The sequence below is a fragment of the Lepeophtheirus salmonis genome, chromosome 13, assembly GCF_016086655.4.
Source record: "Lepeophtheirus salmonis chromosome 13, UVic_Lsal_1.4, whole genome shotgun sequence".
Taxonomy (NCBI): Eukaryota; Metazoa; Arthropoda; class Copepoda; order Siphonostomatoida; family Caligidae; genus Lepeophtheirus; species Lepeophtheirus salmonis.
The window spans coordinates 23,488,750-23,509,804 of NC_052143.2; the positions used below are offsets into that span (position 1 = coordinate 23,488,750).

At 31.9% G+C, this 21,055-nt stretch overlaps 1 protein-coding gene across 3 annotated transcripts in view; it reads right to left on the reverse strand.

Annotated features, from left to right (window-relative positions):
* Positions 1-2,259: 2,259 nt before the first annotated feature.
* LOC121128576 (uncharacterized) overlaps positions 2,260-21,055 on the reverse strand; it is a 38,238-nt gene continuing 19,442 nt past the window's right edge. The window contains exons 2-6 of one of the 3 annotated variants that reach the window (XM_071892967.1): positions 17,425-17,681; positions 8,164-8,320; positions 6,180-6,344; positions 3,994-4,317; positions 2,260-3,365 (exon numbers count right to left, since the gene is read on the reverse strand). In XM_071892967.1, the coding sequence (XP_071749068.1) occupies positions 4,265-4,317; positions 6,180-6,344; positions 8,164-8,320; positions 17,425-17,664 (615 nt within the window). In that variant the 5' untranslated portion in view covers positions 17,665-17,681 and the 3' untranslated portion in view covers positions 2,260-3,365; positions 3,994-4,264. Of the gene's footprint in view, positions 3,366-3,993; positions 4,318-6,179; positions 6,345-8,163; positions 8,707-17,424; positions 17,728-21,055 lie in introns of those variants that run through there. The other 2 variants (XM_040724170.2, XM_071892966.1) reach the window with 2 other exon arrangements.

A 21,055-nucleotide genomic window follows, 5' to 3' on the forward strand; every position in this document is an offset into this window, starting at 1 on the left:
TATTTGGTAACCCGGGGCGCTTATGTTGATTTGATAAAAAAAGGAAGACATTTCAATTGTTTATGAACATACTGGTTAGATAACTTTACATTTTAAAGTTATTGGCAGTGTAACATGTCTCCTCCGTAACAAGTATCCTCACTATCCCCTACATGCCAATCGCCACCTGCAAATCAGATTTTAGCATTCTGTTCCAGTAGTACTTACAAAAAATTGAAGATTTCAAGGGTTATATATTTTGGGAGACCTATAGTGTCATAGGGGGGGGGGCGGTCTGAGTGGGTACTTTTTGAATGATCTTATAGATCATGAAAGTTTTTAGTACTCCAAACATATACAACTCGAACATATTAACTTGACCAGTTCAATAATTCCGAATCATGGGACTAAGGCTCATCATATAGACATGAATGTAAGCAAATGGCCCACTAAAAATAATAATTTCTGCTCTTTTTTGTTGCGAGGGCCGCAGTATAGTCCTGCTGGAACACACAGTTTCCCTCTGAGTGGTTGGACTTCACCCAGGACAAAACCACCTCCTTGACAACGTTCTGGTATTCCTTGATCCCAATTTTCAGGGCTTTAGGGAACCAATAAGGGGGCATCCTCTTCTCGTCTGATACCACGATTCCCAGCATAATCGCAGGGACTGGGAACTATGTCTGGTTGAACTGCAGAACCTCATCGACCACGTAGGCGAGGTAGCGGTAGTTTATAGAGTTACTCGACTTGTCCATTATCCAGTTTTTCTTGTCTTGTAGATGTACTGGGACTGAATCAAATCAGCTTTACTTTGCATTTTGGCATCCATCTCGACAATGAATGAGCCGATTTTTCATTTGAACGCTAATGTGCATCTAAATATTTAGGTTAAAAATATTGAAACCTAGTTCTCAAATGCGGCCTCCCTGACACTATTAAAGTGGAAGTCACGATTTACTGTCATACAGTGTATATGGTACTACGCTATGGTTGAAACGAGGAACGGAACGAAATAATGGCTGAACGATGAACGCTGAACTTTAAAAAAAAAAATCAAGGGAACGTCAAAATAGCCTTCAAATAAACAAATGTAAATTTTTCGACATATTTTATTTGGATTATTATAAGCTATCGCAAATAATGCATGGTTGTCACAAACCGTACAGCACACTTGAACCAGCCTCAAGCACACTTTATGGGAATCACTATACATTAGCACTAATTATTATCTGATTTGCATGCAGAAATGTGAGATCCATCAATTTAATCATTGTAATTCAAAGATATTTCAATATTTGACTGAATTTCGTTAAATATAATGAAACACAAATGTTACCTTTTAATTTATACACTGTTTTCCTCAGCTACCGTTGAGAGAGTATTTTCTAAAGGTGTTCAATTATTTAAGGATAGGTGCCAGAGTTTAAAAGATGAAAACTTTGAGAAAAAAACTCAAAAGCTTTTGTAAGTGAATCAAATAATTAAAAGTTGGATTAATCATTTTATAGATCTTTTATTATTTTTAATATAATTTTAAATCTTTAAAAATAATTTATTCTTGTACCTTATTTCTCTTCATTTTTTGGGAATTAATAATTTCAGGAAATGAAATGAAATTGTAAAGAGTTGTCAAATTTAAGTACTCCTTGAAGAACGAGAAAAGGAGCGCCTCTCCCGTCCATAATTACTTTAAAAATGAGCAAGGGTACGCTCACAAAAATAGTGGCTGAGCGGGAGCAGGAGAGGGCTCAGGACTTCTTGAGTGGACTAATGCTCTGTAATATACACAAATCCCATTAATCCTCGTACTTGTGATATAAGGTACTTGTTTTTTTCGAACAAATACAAGAAATAAAACTTTTGTCTAATGTTATTTTATTTAAAATATATCTATATCAAGGTTAATAGAAATACAAGGTTAGACCATCATGTAATCGGGCTTGCTAGAATTTTCAATTTATGTATCGTACTGACTGCTGTGCAAGAAAAACAGATTCTGACAAAACACGCAACTACTCATCTACCATGACCTCAATATTAAAAGCGTGGTGGAAGTCAAATATCAGTACTACACGCGTTATGGTATAACCTTGTATTTCTATTAACTTTGACCCATGTATAGTGTGACCCTCAGACAGAACGTACTTCTTAATGCAGCCCTAGACAACCCTCTAGTAGGACATGACGCCTGAGATTGCATTAATTCATTTGTTTGCAGTATGAGAACACCACATGAAAACGAATAACATTCTTAACTGAAATACCCAATTAGCTGAGAACAGTTTACATTTAGATTTATTTATAATAAGAATCGTTTAACTGAGATAAACACATTAAAATGATATAAATATATAAGGCTTTATACCTCTGTTATATAATTAATAAATAATATAATATGGAAGGAAAAAAATAAGTGAAATTCGTCATTAGTTTGTAAATTGGTCATATTTTGTTTTCAAAGGAGATTACTGAGTGTGGATATTTTGGATAGGATTATTCCAATGAAAGAAGACTTGTTAAAGTCAACAAACATATCATGTAAGTGTAAGATAAAATTGAGTTATCATAGCAATGCATTCTATACATGAAATGGAGTAGTGTAGCGTACATGTATAAATAAGGAGATAAGAATGGATAGACTTGATTTCTTTTGGGGTATTTTGATTGGTTTAATTAGCACGCAACTGTCAGTTATTTGCCTTCTTAAATCTTTGAACGTTGTTTTTTCGCTTTCTTTTCTCATTCAATTTCTTCAATTCCTTTTGAAAGGCTTTGATAGAGAGTCCGTACATGATGGGGTTCGTGAGAGAGGAGACCATCCCAATACAAAAACTCAAAAAATTCCATTCCATTTTGGATTTGTCCAAGTAGAGCGTGGCTGCTGGGAAGGGAGTCCAAAGAGCGATAAACACCAGGACAATGATGAAGGAATTAAATGTTGTTATAATTTCCATTCTTCTGGCTCGTGTTGGGGATGGACTTTTTGTAATAGAGAGAAAGGAAGAGGAATTTGTTGAAACAACGCTTCCTCGAGAACTGAAGGAAAATACACTCTCATTATCAACTCGAGAAAGAGACTCTGAAGAATATTTCCGTCGTGTAGAGGTTCTATTTTGAATAAAGATTTCAGGGTCGTTGACTATGGGTGGAGCAAGGAAGTTAGGATCATAGTAAACCCCAGGAGATGTTGAGAATCTTCTTTTTCGTTGTTGGATTACATTATTAGGATTGTTCGTTTCTACAGACTCATCGTCGGAGAAAATATATGATAAACAAGGAGCACCTGGACTGAGGACAGTAGTGGAGGTCGGATTTTGAAGGCTTAGCGGAGAAACTGGAATCTGAGACATGGTACAGCTTTCTTCTGATGATGGTTGATTTATCTGAAACAATACATGTATATTTAGATTCATGAACGAGAGTACAAAATTAAATGCTGGACCAAGGCCGTCCGAAGTATTATATTTTGGGGAGGGCTTGGTTTTTGATTTTTTTTTCAGAAATCTAGATCGATTCACAAATAATTACAAAAAATATTTTTTTCAAAAAAAAATTCAAATATTAAATTTTTTGAAAAAAAAAATAAAAATCTACAGTTATTCACAAAAAATTAGAAAAATTAAATTAAATAAACAAAAATCAACAGATATTTATAAAAAAATTCAAATGTTAAATTTGTTGCAAAATTTTTTTGGAAAAAAAAAAAAAAATCTACAATTATTCACAAAAAATTAGAAAAATTAAATTAAGTAAACAAAACTCAACAGATATTTATAAAAAAAATCAAATGTTACATTTGTTGCAAATTTTTTTTGAAAAATCCATAGCTATTCACAGAAAGTTATTTTTTTGGAAAAAAAATTGGAAAAATACATTTCTTGGAAAACAAATTCAAATATTTAATTTTTTGAAAAAAAATTCTAGTAAAAAGCAAAAATTTCTTAATTGGGGAGGGAGGGGGGAGTCTACATCCCCTCCAGCCTCCACCTGCGGACGCCCCTGAGGACATACTTGAATAGAGGGTAGAGACGTCGTAACTTCTCTTTGACTTTGGTTTTTATTTCTCTTACTCTTCCATATGGGTTGTAGTTTTTTCCTTCTCTCATAAAGCTTGGAGGTCAGGCGGAGCTTGGGAGTTTCTTTCTCAAAAAAGAATTCCTCTCGCTGAAGAGGGATGTCAAATGGATTCACGGTGGTACTTGTTCCAGCAGCTGGAGCAGTACCTACGGTCACAGGTGCTGATAACTGTCTAAAAAATCTATTGTGATTGAGTTGTTTGGCTTTAGTAGGATTGTACATGAAATACTCGAATCACTATACCACTATAACTGAGGACTGAAAATAAATACAAAATAAATATTATTTTTGCTATATTTATTCTTCAATACAAATAGGCAAGAAAAATGTATCGTGGTGTTAACAGTTAATTATTTTATTGCCAATGTACATATTGCATATGTGATGCACAGATTAGCTTTTCTTAGAGCCCGCAGGTTCTGCATCTTTTGAGTTATGTAACCCGACCCAATCTGGAACATTTTATCTAATTTGACTATTATAGAAATATTATATGTATTTAATTACAATTTAGGAATTTATTTCTGAAATTGCTCATAAACCTTTCAACTCACACTTTGACATATTTCATCATGAAATTACATTCTAAATTATTTATTTACTGTGTCGTTACCTTTTTAAACAGAAGTTACTATTCTGTCACAATTGATAAAACCAGTTGTCACCGGCATGAAAGAAGCTGCCACCCTCACCCATTGCGTTCAATGTTTGTTTCCAAAATAAGGACATCACATCAAATTCAAAAGTTACCTGTATTAATGTTGTCAAAATATAATATGTGGCATAGAATCATAAGAAAAGGGTGAACTTGCTTGGCTTTCTAGTCTTTCGTTCGAGACTGGAGAGGACTAGAATGGGGACGACACTTTTTTTAAGTAAGAAATAAGACTATTTAAATAAAAAAATATTAAGTGAGGAAGGAGCTGATTTTTTTTAGAATTGCGTGTTGAAAATACACAGCCTTATTTGATCTGGCCCATAAGCTAAAACTCAACCTGCTCATCACAAATACATACATACTAGGTGTGTTCAAAAAGGGAGATGTTTGGCGATTTCTTCCTTCTAAAAAAACCAGGATCAAAGAAATTGCATCAAATTTTGTGTAGAAAATTAAATTAAGTGCTCCAAAACACAGGAAATATTAACTGTGGCATTCGGTGAAACTGCTCTGAGAAAAAATAAAATATTTTGTCTCGTACCATAATTTTTTTTCGAATGTTTTGGGCATGAGTCAAGCGCCAGCGAAGTTTGTTCCGAAATTACTTAATTTTAACTAAACATTTTGTCGTATTTTTTTGCCAAAAAAAATACCACAATCATACCTCAGCCATCATATTCACCGGATTTGGCCCCATGTGACTTTTTCTTTTTCCTAAAACTGAAGACTAAGAGACCTATGAAAAGGCAGAGATTTCCAACGATTGAGGATATGAAGCGATGAACTCTTTATATCCTCAATCGTTGGATATAAAGAGTTCATCGCTTTATATCCAACGATTGAGGATATGAAGCGATGAACTCTTTATATACTCAATCGTTGGATATAAAGCGATGAACTCTTTATATCCAACGATTGAGGATATAAAGAGTTCATCGCTGGAAGAGGTCAAGGCAAAAATTGTTTATAAGAAGTGCTTCGAGGATTGGAAAAATTGTTCGCACAAGTGTATTGTACCTGAGAGGATTACTTTGAAGAGGACAACATAAATATTGATGAATCAATAAATTATTTTTTCCTAAAAAAATACAATATCACCTTACTTTTTGAACACACCTCGGATGTAGGTATATATTTTATATTTCTAAGTGATGTGTGTTTCAAAAACATCCAGAAAAATTTGAAGGAAAATTAGTTTTACAAGGGAAAATTCGGAACTCAATTTAGATGAATATTTAATGTAACCTATTATTCAATAGATAGGATTACATTAGCTCCTCAAAGTTCATTGCTCTCCTCGTATCCCCCCTTCTATTACTATCATAATATGCATTGCCTTTCTAATTCACTTACAATAATAAAAATAAAAACAATACCAGCAAATGCACATATATATATTTATTTAGATATATATATATATATGCATTTGCAACAAATTATGGAAATTAAAAACGTTTCTTACTTGTTATAAATAATACAACAAGGCCAATGGGCTGATGAACATACAAGAAGTTATTGTAGAAATCCTCGTACTTGGAACTCTTACGACAAAAGTAAACAACAGCGTTGACTGGGAAAAAGGACCATGCGAGAAACGCAACAATAAATCCCAAAATCCATACGATCCCTGTTTGAAAAATTAACTTTAGTAGAAAACATCTTATTAAAACATAAAATAAAGCCTATTCAGAACCCTTTTTTGAATTATGTTCTTTTAATCACGTGATTTACTAAAAATATTCTTTTTTCCTCCATGGATATGTATTTACATGTTGTGTACAAGTTGTAACTTGTATAATCAGATTGTACAAGTTAATATTTCTACGTCTTTTAACTACGATATTAATCATTTTAATTATCAACTATTCATTAATGCTATCATTTCATTTTTATCAATTAAAGTGATGCATTTATTATGTACGAGTTATTTACGAGTAATAGACATTTAAACTTAACATTGTGTCACTGAATATGTCTTGTCAATGAGTAATTTTCACTTAGAAAGTCAATATAGCTGTACTTACACCATATGTATATAGCTAGGCCGCCTAAAGAATATTCAACTTTTGGATAATCATCATCACATGCACCATAAATTATTTATCTAACTTTTGGGTTGTAATGTGTATAATCAGTTTATACATATGACATCATGTACAAAATCGCAACTTGTACTCAATATATAAAATAAAAACAAACATGTACACTTATATAAGCATGACTTGTAATATATCAATTATATACGAGTATATACAGAGTGGACCATTAAAATCTGAACACTTTGAGTTTTAAACTTCAAGAAGATATAATTTATTAATTAACAATGACATTTCAACAAATTAATGCTATAAATAGATTTGTGTTTGAGCTCTCTTAATCATTAATGTAGCCGCTCCTAATGGCAATGATGGCTTCCGGGCGCTGGAAGGCCTGCCACTCGCAGTAGACGTAGCCCTCTGAAATAGTATTCCAGTGCTGGCTTAAATTGGGTTTGAGGGCCTTGGTGCTTGTATAAAAGACACTGCAGGCCTTCTCCTCGACATGCACACAAAAAGTGTAGTTGAGGAGGGGGGGGGTGGCATCATGGCTGAAGGGGGCCAAAAGTGTCAAAAAAGGGTTCAAAACACTAATTCAAAAGAATCTGGGAATAAAGGAGATATATTTTTATGATTGGTGGTGTTAAAAATGGCCCCTCCACTCTCAAAAGGCTCTTTCCACTGACTTTTTAACTATGGTTATTTAAAAAATACCACTTTTTTAATAAATCTCTGGGCAGTTTGTTGTAAAATCCCGAGATCCCTTGCATGGGCGCTCATGGACTTGACGAAATTGGGATGGGCTGTTTTCTTTAACTCCTCCGGATCCAGTTTGGCCTTTTTGACAGAACTCTTCTTCCTCTCTAATGGTTTGAGCATGTCGAAGGTGTCGACAGTGGTCCAAAAGACGCCAACTGCTTGGAGTGCAAGAATCGAAATTTGTCTATCAAGTTCAAGTGTCATTTTCTCGACTTATAGGTTAGCAAGATCACTCTGGTTTGTTTTGTTTTTTAAGTAATTGCTTATGCTTTAATATATCGAAATATGAATTAATTTCAATTACTCAACTCTTCATTAATTATTGAACCATATATTGAATATATGTAGGTAATTTTTAACTCATGTAAATGCCAAGTCATACAGATAATTACGTAGATTGATGGAGGATATACATATATAATAATATTTATGTTACTAATTTTACAAGAATTAGTTTGATCTTTCAGGACAAGCCCCCTCCCCGAATGACAGACATTTGCTCACTCTGTCTCCCTCTGATGGGTTTCAGCCCTTGTGTTTATAAATAGATTGTAATTATTATCCCTTCAATAATATAAATATTAATCCCTCAGTCTTTTCTATATACTCAATGCTCAGTCCTACAAGTAGTCATTATTACAAATATCTTACCTATTAAGACGTTGATACGTCGAAGGTTTGAGTCACGATCATAAGGATTGATGATGGATAAAAGTCTTTCAATACCGATAATGGAAATAAAAAATAATTGGACTGTGGAGATGAGGCTTTGTTGAAGTATTTCTGCGGAGCATATCCAATCAAATGGCTGTAGGTTAAAAGTGAAAAATATATTAATAAGGCAATGATTATATTTATGTATGAATGTATGTTTGAAAAAATGCATTTCGGATCAAAGAAATAACAATTGTCATATTAACAAAGTCATGTAGAATCGAGTGTGTATACAGGGTGTATTGTATATAGTGCTCCCCGATGCATACGTATATCATATTAGGGGAGAAGAAATGATTATAATGTACAGGGAGCACTGTATAAAATGGAAGAAATCTCCCAGACGTTTAGTTCAACTCATATTAAAAAAGAAATAAAGGGAGCTTGTTATTTATATAAAATTAAAAAAATGAATAGGACTTAAGATGAGATTAAGCAAGGAGTTAAAGTACTCCCTGGCCCATGATTTAAATTATTACTAAAGTTTTGTTCTTCTTTTATTCTTGAAGAGATAACGTCTAACGCAAGCCCACTCACTCTTCTCAACAACTATGAGAAGGAGAATGATGATTATCCAAATGGTAGTTTTCGAAATCCATTTCTTAGGACTTCCTAAATGGAAATATGTGCATACATTTATCTAATTATAATGCATTTATGTTTCTTTACCTTGGTTACATAATTCACTTGTATTCTCAAAGAAGAAGTTGAGTGATTAATACATCCTGTCAACATTTTGAGCAATAAATTACATTGTAGTCTTTTTATAGAATTAGACTGTATTTAAGTCCGAGTTTATAAGTATATGATGATTTCTTTACATATATTCTTATCAGTACTCTTATTTTAACCCCAATGAGTAGATACATTTGTAGAGTTTAAATATGTTATAAAATCAATAATAAGCCAGCCAAGTAATTTTTCTTTTACCCAACGAGATATACAATAATTGTTTGGTAAACAAGTATTGTTATAATATAATAAATTATTCTGATAAGGTTAAATGTGGAACTCTATAGGGATATGTGTGATGGATTAAATAAGTTGATCTTTCTATAGAACTTAGGAGACTTCCATTAATATACAACTGAAGTTATTTCTTTTTTTTTTTTAAATTAGTATAATGGACTAAGTCTGCATCATCTCTGCCTTTATTAAGCGACAGTAAAGTTATGTACAACAGGATTGATCTTATTTAGTGCTACACATTTTATTATTCTCAATCTGTAAGGACATTGGTGCAAAATCACGGAGGAGGACAACAATACATCTTATCTCTGAACAGAGCAGGCTGAGACGGTTGGAAAGAGCAAAGAAGATTCTAAATTTTTTTTAGTGGCAACAAAAATTTGGGCAAAGTTTTGTTCTTTTCAGAGTGCAAAAATTTCAACGCTGATGCGACTGTGAATATGCAGGGCAGCCGCTACATCACAATTCAACATCAAGACAATGTGTCAGCTTCCGTAAGACATGTCTTCAGAACAAAAAATCCAGCCAGGGCTATGGTTTTGGGTGTTGTTGAGTCTGTAACCCCATTTTTTCGGAGAGGAAGGAGCGTCTCAATAGAGATGCTTACATCGAACTTTTAGATAAGAAAGTGCTACCTTGGATGAAATAAAAGTTCTGGGACAACTTTTTTTTCCCACACGATGGAGCTCCATGTCATTGCGTCGTTAAGTTCCTCAGAGACAACTTTCCCGACTTTTGAGACTTGAAAATGTGGCCGCCCCCCTCTCCAGATGCAAACCTCTTGAACTAATTTATTCAGGCGCGTATGGAGGAAAGAATGGGTGCTACTCCTAACAGGCGTTTGTAGTCCCTAGAGGTTTCTATGAAGAAGGAGTGGACTCAGTTTGAGTCTGACTACATAGTTATGGTTTGAATGGGACTTAGTTCTCGTATTGGGGCGATTATTATCGGTAAGGGGTCTCAGATTTAATAAAATTTATAGCAAGCACTACTTTCAACTAATTTTGTCAAATAAATGTCCTCACAAAAACTCTTTCTAAAATTTTACTGTAGACAAATTGAAAATAATAAAATATGTACCACTAGATAGGATTAACCCTATATATATTCTCGTATACATCTGAAGAATCAAATCTTACATTTATAGTATCACACAACCTTTCATACGAACAGAAACATGGGGGGGAATGCCCTAAATCAGTTGGAACTTAAGCAATTTTTCCTTACCATGGATTTATTATCCAATAATTTTTGCGAAGTGTTCAACGCTTAACAAGAGCTAATTCTAATTCAACCAATCAAAGTTCAAAAGAAAATAAGTAGAACGATTGACATACCCCCCCATATTTGTGTTTGAGAGTTAACGTCATGATATCTTAAGGCATCCTTTAGATAATTAAGTCTGAATCCGACTCAAAAGGCATCCCATGCAATAATCTTTACAATATGAAGTCATCATCAATCAACCTTGTCAATCAAAGTTCCAATGTTTATAATAATAATTGACTTAAGAATAATGGCAAACTATTCTTGTTTATGAAAGAAACTTAAAGTCTTATAAAACTAACTCAATTTGTAAGTATGTGAAGGTACTTTTATGTAATATTAGCGAAAATTATACCTTGTAAAGAGTCTTTTAAAATTAAGGACTTTTTCTAGAACCAATTACAGGGACAAGACAGTACAGAACGGAGAACGAACCGATTTTAAGTCCCATATTAAGTATAGATACAATCTGAGTTTGTAAATACGAGGGTATTTTGAAAAGTCTGTGCAAAGTCCGAGAGAGGGTACCATTAGTCCGCATCATGTTTATATTTAGTTAGCAGCATCTCTTGCAAGAACACACAACAACTTTCAGCCAGATCAATTAATTTCTTTCTGTTTGGTATTCGTTTGAATAGAAGTATCGGCCAGAAAAGAATATGGCAACAGTCCTTTGAATTCGCAAAAAATAATCCTCATCGCCTATCTGGAAAATGATAAAACTATTACAGGTGCATATTATTCATCCTTATTGGAGTGTTTGAAAACCGAGCTGTAAAAAAACTCCAACGATTGGCTCTCAAAAATGTTTTTTTGCTATCACGACAATGCACCAGCTCTCAACTCAGCAGTTGTGATTGCAAAATTAATGGAAATAGGGTTCCAATTAGAGATGCCCATAGCCCTAGCAGCCTCTTGATGTGTTTTGAATTTAATAAAGTCTATATTTTAATAAATTTAATAAATAAGATTTAATAAATCACTCCACTTCCTCGATTCAAACGAATGTCAAATACAAAGAAATATATCGATCACACTGAAATTGGGTGTGTGTTCTTCCTCTTTCAAATTTATGTAATTGCTAAATAGCCAGAGATAGTTACATTTATAAAGCCCAGAATAATGGGAGTAAAAAAAAAAATTGTACTGTAGTAGCGATATAGCGGATGTTGTTAAATATAGAAAAAGTCTTTCCAAATAATTTCCACATGGTTTCACCTTTAATTTACATAAAATATGTATTAAAAAATAACTTTTAATCTTTTTTTCCTAACTTTATAAGAAAAAAGGAGGAAAACTGCCAATTAGGGAATATTTTGCGTCTTTGTACAGTAAAAGGATTTACATGCAATCAATAAAGTTGATCTGTAGGTAAATCAAATATAAATAAGCTTTCTCTTCACTTAAAAAATGTATAATTAAAAAATCAAATAAATTTTTCTCTTGTTAATAAAGTAATTGGAACCTTATTGATGACCATGGCTATTTTTATAAAAAAAAGTTTCAAAATTGATTGCCTCATTGTTTATAAATGTATGCACACCATAAAATATTATTCGTTTTTGATTGCAATCCTTCCTATTTATAAAACAAATATGAATCCTTTGCCAACATTCATGATTATGAGTTGCCTTATTTTGTAGGGAAGCAAAAATAATGAGATCTCATTTATCATGACTTCAGTTTTTGGAGAATTAGAGTTGGATGGAGCGATAAAAATAGGGTTGTTGTTAAATGATTTGACTACAATCTTTATTTTTAGACATACAGATCCCTTTATTATTCCAATACTATTAAACGGCTATTGGCATAGGTGTTGCAATTTATACAACCATGATAATAATATGTACAGTTGCTCTAAATGTGTGTATATAACAATCAAGTTCTAAAATGAAGAAAATGTATATACATTTGTGCTATTTATTACCGTGAACAAACACATTGCCGAGTAAAAAATAATTGATGATGATTCCTGTTGCGAAAATATCTAAGTATGATTCAGGGGCGTCTGCAGGTGTTGGGCCGAAGGGACTGTAGGCCTCTTTAATTTATGAATTTTTCCTCTTACTTGAATTTTTTTTGTGTCAGTATGAAAAAAATTTATCAAGAAAATTGGCGTAAAAACTTTTTTTATGATTTTTTTTCTTTAAAAAAATTTAATTCAGGTAAATTATGCAGAAGAGTAAAAAATTGAATATTTGCAATTTTTTTCTTAATACCTTATGATTTTTGAAATTTTTTTCCAAAAAATTTAATTTTTTGTGAATAGGTGTAGATTTTTGTAATTTCTTTCAAAAAAAAATTGTATTTAAATTATTTTTTTTCATAAAATTTAATATTTTTTGTTTTATTTCCAAAAAATTTAATTTTCTATAAATAGGTGTGGATTTTTAAACATTTTTTGAGAAAATTTTTTTTTTGATTTTTTTTGTGAAAAGCTGTGGATTTTTGAAATTTAAATTTTCATAATAGCTAGTACTTTTCAATTTTTTTTTCCGAAAAATTATTTTTTTAGTAATATTGAATGTTGAAACTTTTTTCAAAAATTTTTAATTTTTGGATTTAAAAAAAAAAAAAGTCTAAAAACCAAACCAAAAATTCTACCGACGCCGCTGTGATTCCCACTCATGTTAAACAAAAATGGAAGGATAAAATGTTTAACTATTTGCCACGTATTGCAATTTGTTGATTAATTTCGTTATGAGGATGCCTTAGCGGTTCGTACCACTATTAGAACAAAAATCATGTCAAACTTTCAATAGTTAAATAAATAAATCAAAAAAAGAAAAATATATTTAAAGAACAGAAAATACATCATGCAATGAAACTCAATAGACAATACAAACTAATTAATCGTTCAGATCAAATGTGTTTGAGCTCCTATGTACCTAGGCAAGTCCTGATCGATACTACTCTATCCCAAGGTCTTCTCTGACTCGAATTATTATCAAATATATTTATTATTTTTGTTCGGCAAAGTGGTTTTCGTCAATAAAGTTTAGGGAAAGTGCCATTTTAACAATGAAATTTTTCAATCTTTTTTGTCCAAAAAAATAAAAAAGGAAATGTATTTACATATAGTTGTGGCATAGTTTTTGGACAAGCGAAGAAATATTACGTCCTTTTTGCATGTAAATTCCGCTGTTTGAAATTAGAAAGCAAATACAAACAGTTAAATGAAGCAAGTAAGAGGCCCACAACTTATTACGCATTTATAAAAAATAGCTAATGTTTCATATTGTTACTTCATGCTTAAATGGAGAACTTAGATGCTTAAACTCCCACACATGTTTGGATTTTAATAATATGTAACTAACAGCTAGATATATAACTATGGTAAAAAAGGATTACACAAGGTATATGTATAAAATATTACAGGGTGTTGAAGCCAAACTTGGAATTTTAAACGTTTATTTTGGGAAAATGTAGTATATGGAAATGATTTGAGAGACAATTAACTTTTATATAACATATTAAGGAATGCTTAAGGCAGAACTTTTATTCAAATGCTTCAATAAATGCCTCCACACGTGGTCTGAAGTTCAAGCAACGGTTAATGATGAACTGGTTAGAAAGGATGTCCTACTACTTGATGATGGTGGACGTGAGATACTCAACATTGTGTTGAGAAGTCCTATGGGTCTCGGACTCCAAAACGCCTCACACACCATAATTACGTGACTATTTCTGAGCCAGAAGTTAGAGGGCCCGAAATTTTCATATACAGAGTAAAAACTATTTTATTTTATCCACTGCTTCTTGACTGCCTTATCACACCTCTCCAGGGCCTTCCTGATGCTGTATACTGTGGCCAAGGACGTTATTGGGACCTCTTCTAGGCAGAGACAATCAGACCCACGTTTTCTTTTTAATCGTGCTGAAACGTTTTCCAGTTTACGTGAACTTATTGGGCATAAACAGAAAACTGAATATCATAACTTTCAAATGTTTTTTAAAACAATCTATTAAGTTGAATATTAATGGAGATTAATGGATTTTAATTACGTTATAAGTTTTGACCGCACATTATATATATGTATTCTCTTAAATACATTTGAGACAGGTGTTCTCTATAAACTAGTATATATATATATAGACTTAATTTATTTCAGATTTTGTCCTTATTTGTTTCTTTGTCATAGAGGTTCTGCCAAGGATTTTTTTTTGTCCAGATACCATCCGTAACCAGTGTCGATTTCGTTACCTACATTTGTTAAGGAATGTTTTTTGCATGACGATAAAGAGAGAAAGAGCACGAGATCAAACAATTCTTTGAAATGTTTTATCTGACTTTAATAAACATTTTATATATTTCTAACTATCTATATATTCTAATGATTAGTTGAGGAATTGTATACTAGTGGGCACAATTACTATTTTAAGTGACTCAATGATTTATCGAACCTGATAGATTGAACTTTATATGGAATTAGTCCAAAAAGAAAGCATTTCAAGCATAACTTTTATGCAGTCTTCAAGCTCGACAATGCACAAGGTCTATTCAACGCGCAAAGAGAATAAATTCATTTTATATGTTCGTTATTTGACAAAAAAAAGAATAATATATTCTTAATTATTTTATGACGAAATAAAAACTCGACACATTATTGTGACGAAGAGGAATACAAAACATTAGAACGAAATTTTACAAAACACGCCGAAGTGAATACTGTATGCAACACATCTGTAAGAAGCAATGACGAATGACAACACACCTTAACAGATGAGTTAATAAGTAAAATTTAATGCAAATAAACTACGGATTTACAAAATTATAATGAAAAAAAAATTATTTTTAGTTTGCAGAATTTTGGAACTAGTAGTTTTTTTTGGTAAAAAATAAATTTTTGACCTTCTTTTGATTTGGCGCACCTTTAAAAATTTTTTTGGGTTCATAGATGACTGATTTAACATTTTAATTTTTAGCAAATCAATTTTGATTCTTGTATATATTTTTTGCTTCAATTGTAAAAAAAAATCTCATTTTCGTCGCCTCGTATTTTTGGAACCTTATAAATATTCATTAAACGGGGAGGGTCATAAATCCTAAGGCACCCTACCACTTTATTACTGATAAAAAGCTATTGACCCACTTTTGGGCTGGGAACCACCAGTTGAGAAACATTGTTCGAAGATTAATGATATATAATTCCTCGTAAACACCTACAAAGGTTTATTTCTATTTAATGATTATAAGTATACACATATTTAAATATATGAACAATGTACCTACAATAAAGGTACGCATAATTTGAGACTACATAGACAATATATATTTAATAACCTTATTTTCTTTTGAAAGAAATAATGAATATGTAAACAACATTAATTATCGTCAAATAATAATAGTATACCGGGTGATCCAATGAAATGTAAATACTTACTAATTCAATAACTAATGCAGTTTGAGTGATATAAATTAATTCATATTTCGATATATTAAAGCATAAACAATTAGTTACAAAACAAAACAAGCTTGAGCTTTTTAGCTTACGTACAAGTCGAGAAAATGACACTTGAACGGGATCAAGAAATTTCAATTGGCACACTCCAAGCAGTTGGGAGTCTCCAGGACCACTGTCTACCCCGTGAGAAAGTCCGAATTGTTGGATCGAAAGAAGGGGTCTGTCAAAAAGACAAACTGGACAAGGAGGAGTGAATGAAAACAGCCCCTCCCAATTTCTTGAAGTCTAGAGGGCTCATCAAAGAGATTTAGGTGTTTCTCACCAGACCGTACAAAGGAACTATTACAAAAGTAGGTGGAAAGAGCCTTGTGAGGGTGGAGAGGCTACTTTTGACAACAGCAGTGGAAAACCCCATCTACTACGTTGCAAGACTCTTTTGAACCCTTCAAAGACACTTGGTGCCCTTGTATCCCTGATGACAACCCGTCGACTTAACTTTTTGGATGGATGTCTAGGAGAAGTTCTGGAGTGTATTTTATCTGAAAACGAGGTCCTAAAAGCCATTGTCAGCTACCACTGGGACGCCATGATAACAGACTACACCCGAAACAGATGCCAGGCCTTCCGCTGCCTGCAAGGTATCATTGCCGCTAAGGATGGCTACATTAATGAATAAGATAGCTCAGACACACATCTATTTAAAGTATTAATTTTGTTGAAATTCTATTGTTAATTAATAAATATTTATCATGTTGAAGTTTAAAATTCAAAGTCTTCAGATTTTATTGGACCACTCGATATAAAAACAAACTATTACATAATCTAAGGATGATTGTTTAAGCCTGCATCTTTGTACTGCATCTTTTGACACACAAGCCCCTCGTGTTTCTAGGGCACATACTCATAAATAAAGATGATACGCGTTCATACACCGAATTTACTAAATGATTGTTTCTATAATGACTTCGACCTATATTTTGGTTCAGACCGAAATACAGACCTTAGACTAAAATTCAATTGTTTTCAAATCGTGAACCGATTTTTTCTGATCCAATATGTAAAAACATTTTCTATCCTATCCTGAAGTGTACAAATTTGATGTTTGTACTCCATTTATTTTATATGACAAGATTATTGTGCAGATGTTCACAATTTAAAACACTCATGACGTCATCAACAATTCATCTATAGAATTTGTTTACAAATACTTTTAAATGAGACGATCTAGACCGATTTTTTCTTTGAGAATAGGTTCTAGTGGTACTTCATATAAGGACTGAATGAGTTCGGTAAACTAAAAAATATTAGGGTCTAGGACTTTTAGAACGACATCCCCACTAATAAAATTATGTAGTACGAAATCTCGGTTGAGTGGAAACGAACCCTATTCGGTAAATTAGAAAGGGTAATAAAGAGATAGACCCGTAGTCAGACTTGAAGTCATCAAGGACTGGACCTCACTCATTCATCCAAGATTTTTTTTTACGACAAATATGTAAAGTCAATAAAATATACAAATATAAAACATCTTTAATCAGCATATACCCTTGAGTGATACCTGAATATTAAAGCGATTTAAATTGATGATGATCAGAGTGAGAGGTACATTTATGATGAGATCCAAAAGACTTGAAAATGACAAATGAAGAACAGTTCTATTGATGGAGCATCGATATAAGTTACGGGATTTTAGTATCGTCCAAATTACGACCACATTACAAAAACCACCCAAGAACATGAGAGATGAGCCCCCAATTGTAACCAAAAGAGTCGTCGTTCCACTCACTGATGACGTCATTTCAGTGAACAACAAATCTGAAGAAAAAGAAAGATAATAAGACGAATTAAGATTTTCGAATTTTTTTATAGAATATATTAATTATATATGTATAAGTTAATTTATTTAATTTCCTTTTGAATGCCACAATTTTTCATTGTAATATTGAAGGTATTACACGCAAATTTCACGTCAAATAAGTAAAAAGATTTAGAGAGTTAACAAATTTAAAACAAATGAAAAATAAATTTCTTGTACTGTCGTAACATATTTCTGATTAAATAAAGCTATCAAATTTCCATTTCTCCTTACTTTTCATAAATATATATTTATGAGTATGCACATAAGACTGTTTCTTAAATTCTTTTTTTTAAAGTTCGGAAAACATAGTTCCAAAATGTTTATTTTTATATAAAATGCCCTTGATCTTTCTAAAAATATTTTTTTTTATAAATAACATCATTTTACTACGGGTCGAGTGTGGCCTGATAAAATGATTAAATAAAAATTGAGGATAATTAACAGAAATACGTATTATTTTCTTAAATTTATGCATTTGATAGTGACATTGTGTTTTTACGAAAAAAAAAAAATCCATATGGGGGGTCTAAATTATTCACTAAAAGTCATTCGACGACCAATTTCAGTGTTCTCTGGTTTGATCCTATATTTATATATACTAAAGATCATTGGCATAATTATGGACTTCTATAGAACTCAATATGAAGAACATCAATAAGAATGAATAGTGACCTCTCAAGCAGAGCTCTCCTTGCTCTAGCAAACTTTCTTCTTTGAATGTCTTACAAAGGTGCTCCTCTGTCTACAATGCAGGGGTTTTCAGCACTTTTATTTATATGCTTTTCTATGATGACTGAAATTGTACTCCTTGTGGTGGGCACAGTCCAAGAATATTAAAGGTGGCACAAAAATCTTATTATCATCATAAAATGCTATTTGTTCTATATAAATTATGAAAATAAGAAAGTTCAAAGGGATGTGCAACCTCATAACATTGATCAATATGTCTCAAACTTTATATTTCTTCAGTTTTTACCAAAAAAAAAAAAAAAAATGGATTATATACCCCAACATTTCAAAGGAAGCAAATGTAAGAACCAGGTTAAAGTACGTAAATACATTGATCCTGCTTTATAAAAGTTTTCTAAATCTCAAGATCCCTTATTTAAGGAATAAATATTATCCTTATGAAGAAGAAAAAGAAGATAGCCTACAGCTCCTTTCTAATATTGAGGTTTATAAAGAACGTGTAGAAGGCTCAGGTCTCCCCCTACCACTCACACTATGATAAATTACCCTTTTTCTAAACTTATTAATCATTTTTAAAAAAGAAAAAAATGTTGGGGGGGTATGGGGGGGAACATATCTTTTATTTTGTTGTACATTGGTTTGTTAACATTTTGAAACCTATGTATTAAGACAAATATAATCACACAAGAGAGTTCAAAAATAATTATAGATTTGGATCCTTTATCTAAAGCTCCCTTTATTCATCTTTTGCAAAGTCTTTTATACATTACATGTCAAATAAATGAGGCTTGAAGAAATAGAGGGAAAACACCCAGCAAACATGGAGGCCTATTTCTTTTCAAAGAAAATGCTTAAAGATATTCCATAGTCTTTTCTATCCCCTCACGCATAAACTCTATTATATGATTTTATTTTCACTTCTTCGTCTCCTCTTATACATATGTACATATCTAAATAGAGACAATAAGTCATGAGCACAGTTGTTGTGAGTCAAAGTCAGATTCAATTTGTTTTTATTTAACATGAATAATTATTAATATATTCCACTTTTTATTTATTATTATAAATAAAAAGTGGAATACTCTTCCCCATAAAATTTTTGGTATTAGGATCCTCTACAATATGAATAATGAGAGAAAGGTTGTTGACGTCAATCGCAATAGGAGAAAGCCGGCATCATTTAGAGGATAATATCAGATGACAGCTTAATATTTTTGAGTATAAATATTTGAAGATGTTATATTATTGTGTATCTACCAACATATCTATGTAATATTTCGTTACACACACAGAACATTTGAAAGTAGATCTCTCTTGAAAATGCTTCAATTTATAAGTTTATCAATGAACAAATTTTTAGGGATGTTCATAAATTGATCCTTTTTTCTTTATGGCAAACATTCAACGACAAGGAATATAATAACTTCATGTACATATGTACAGGATGGGAACTCAAAAATTGTAAATTGTATGACTAAATTAGAATAAATTAGATATTTATCAAATCAAGATAATATGACACAAAAGCAATTTGTGATATGTTTCAGTGCTTTATTCAGCTATTTTTTTTAAATTAATAAACCAAAGTAGTATAATGATATTAGATCAAAAAAAACTATTTTGATCTAAGAAATAATAATGTAGTCATATTTATGGAAGATACTCTAAACTGCAAAGAGGCTGAGTTCAGGGCTGGAGGAGGGTTACATGGAGACATACCAAAAGTCAACCATTTTTTTGCTGCAGAAGTACTTGTTCTTTTTGGCTGTATGGGGCTTTAATTGAATTCTTGTTGTTATAGGCAGACCGGATGGAGATTCCAACGGACTCTGTAGCCTTCTTGTTACTGACTCCGGTGCGGAGGAGGTTGCACACACGTTGCCTTTTTGCTGTTGCTCCAAATTTTTACACTTTAGTAGTATGGTACAAAAAAATAATTTATTTATGTCGCAGCTGCTATTTGGCTGTGTAATGAAACCTTGTGGTTAAAAATAAAGGGGATCAAATCGTAATTAAATGCTACTGCCAGTTTTGGGTCCCTACTTTCTATTTATATACACATCCTCTATAGACGACTTTATCTCTTATATTAAATCTTTTCAATATATATAATAAGAACTTTAAAGCCTTTAAATAAAAAATCCGCTGTCCGAATATAATTTCGAGTCAGAGTCATATTGCGACGTAAAACACTATATAGATAAAAATAAAAAGTTCAAATCAATTTGTTAAAAAATTTACAACATATGAAAGATTAATGATTTATTCTATGTATTATCTTCATTTTAATGACTAAAAAATGTGTCTAATCATATAAAAATTGAGTAAAATGAAGAATCTTATTTGGAGGCTAATATTTTTCTTAATTGCGATAAATAGCTTTGCTAAAACTAAAGATTAAACCTTATATTACAACTTAAAAAAACCTTGTCGTAAAAAAGAAAGTTAATTTTGATTGATTTTTCCGTTAAGTTTTAAATTTTCTTATGCAATATTTAATCAATAAGCAATGAGAGGCTGCATAAAAAATGTTTCAAACCCAAATATACTTCAGTTTATTTATAAAATTAACCCTAATTTATATATGCTTCATATCAAAAATGTATTAGATTAGTATTAATTATAGATTTAGTCATCGAAT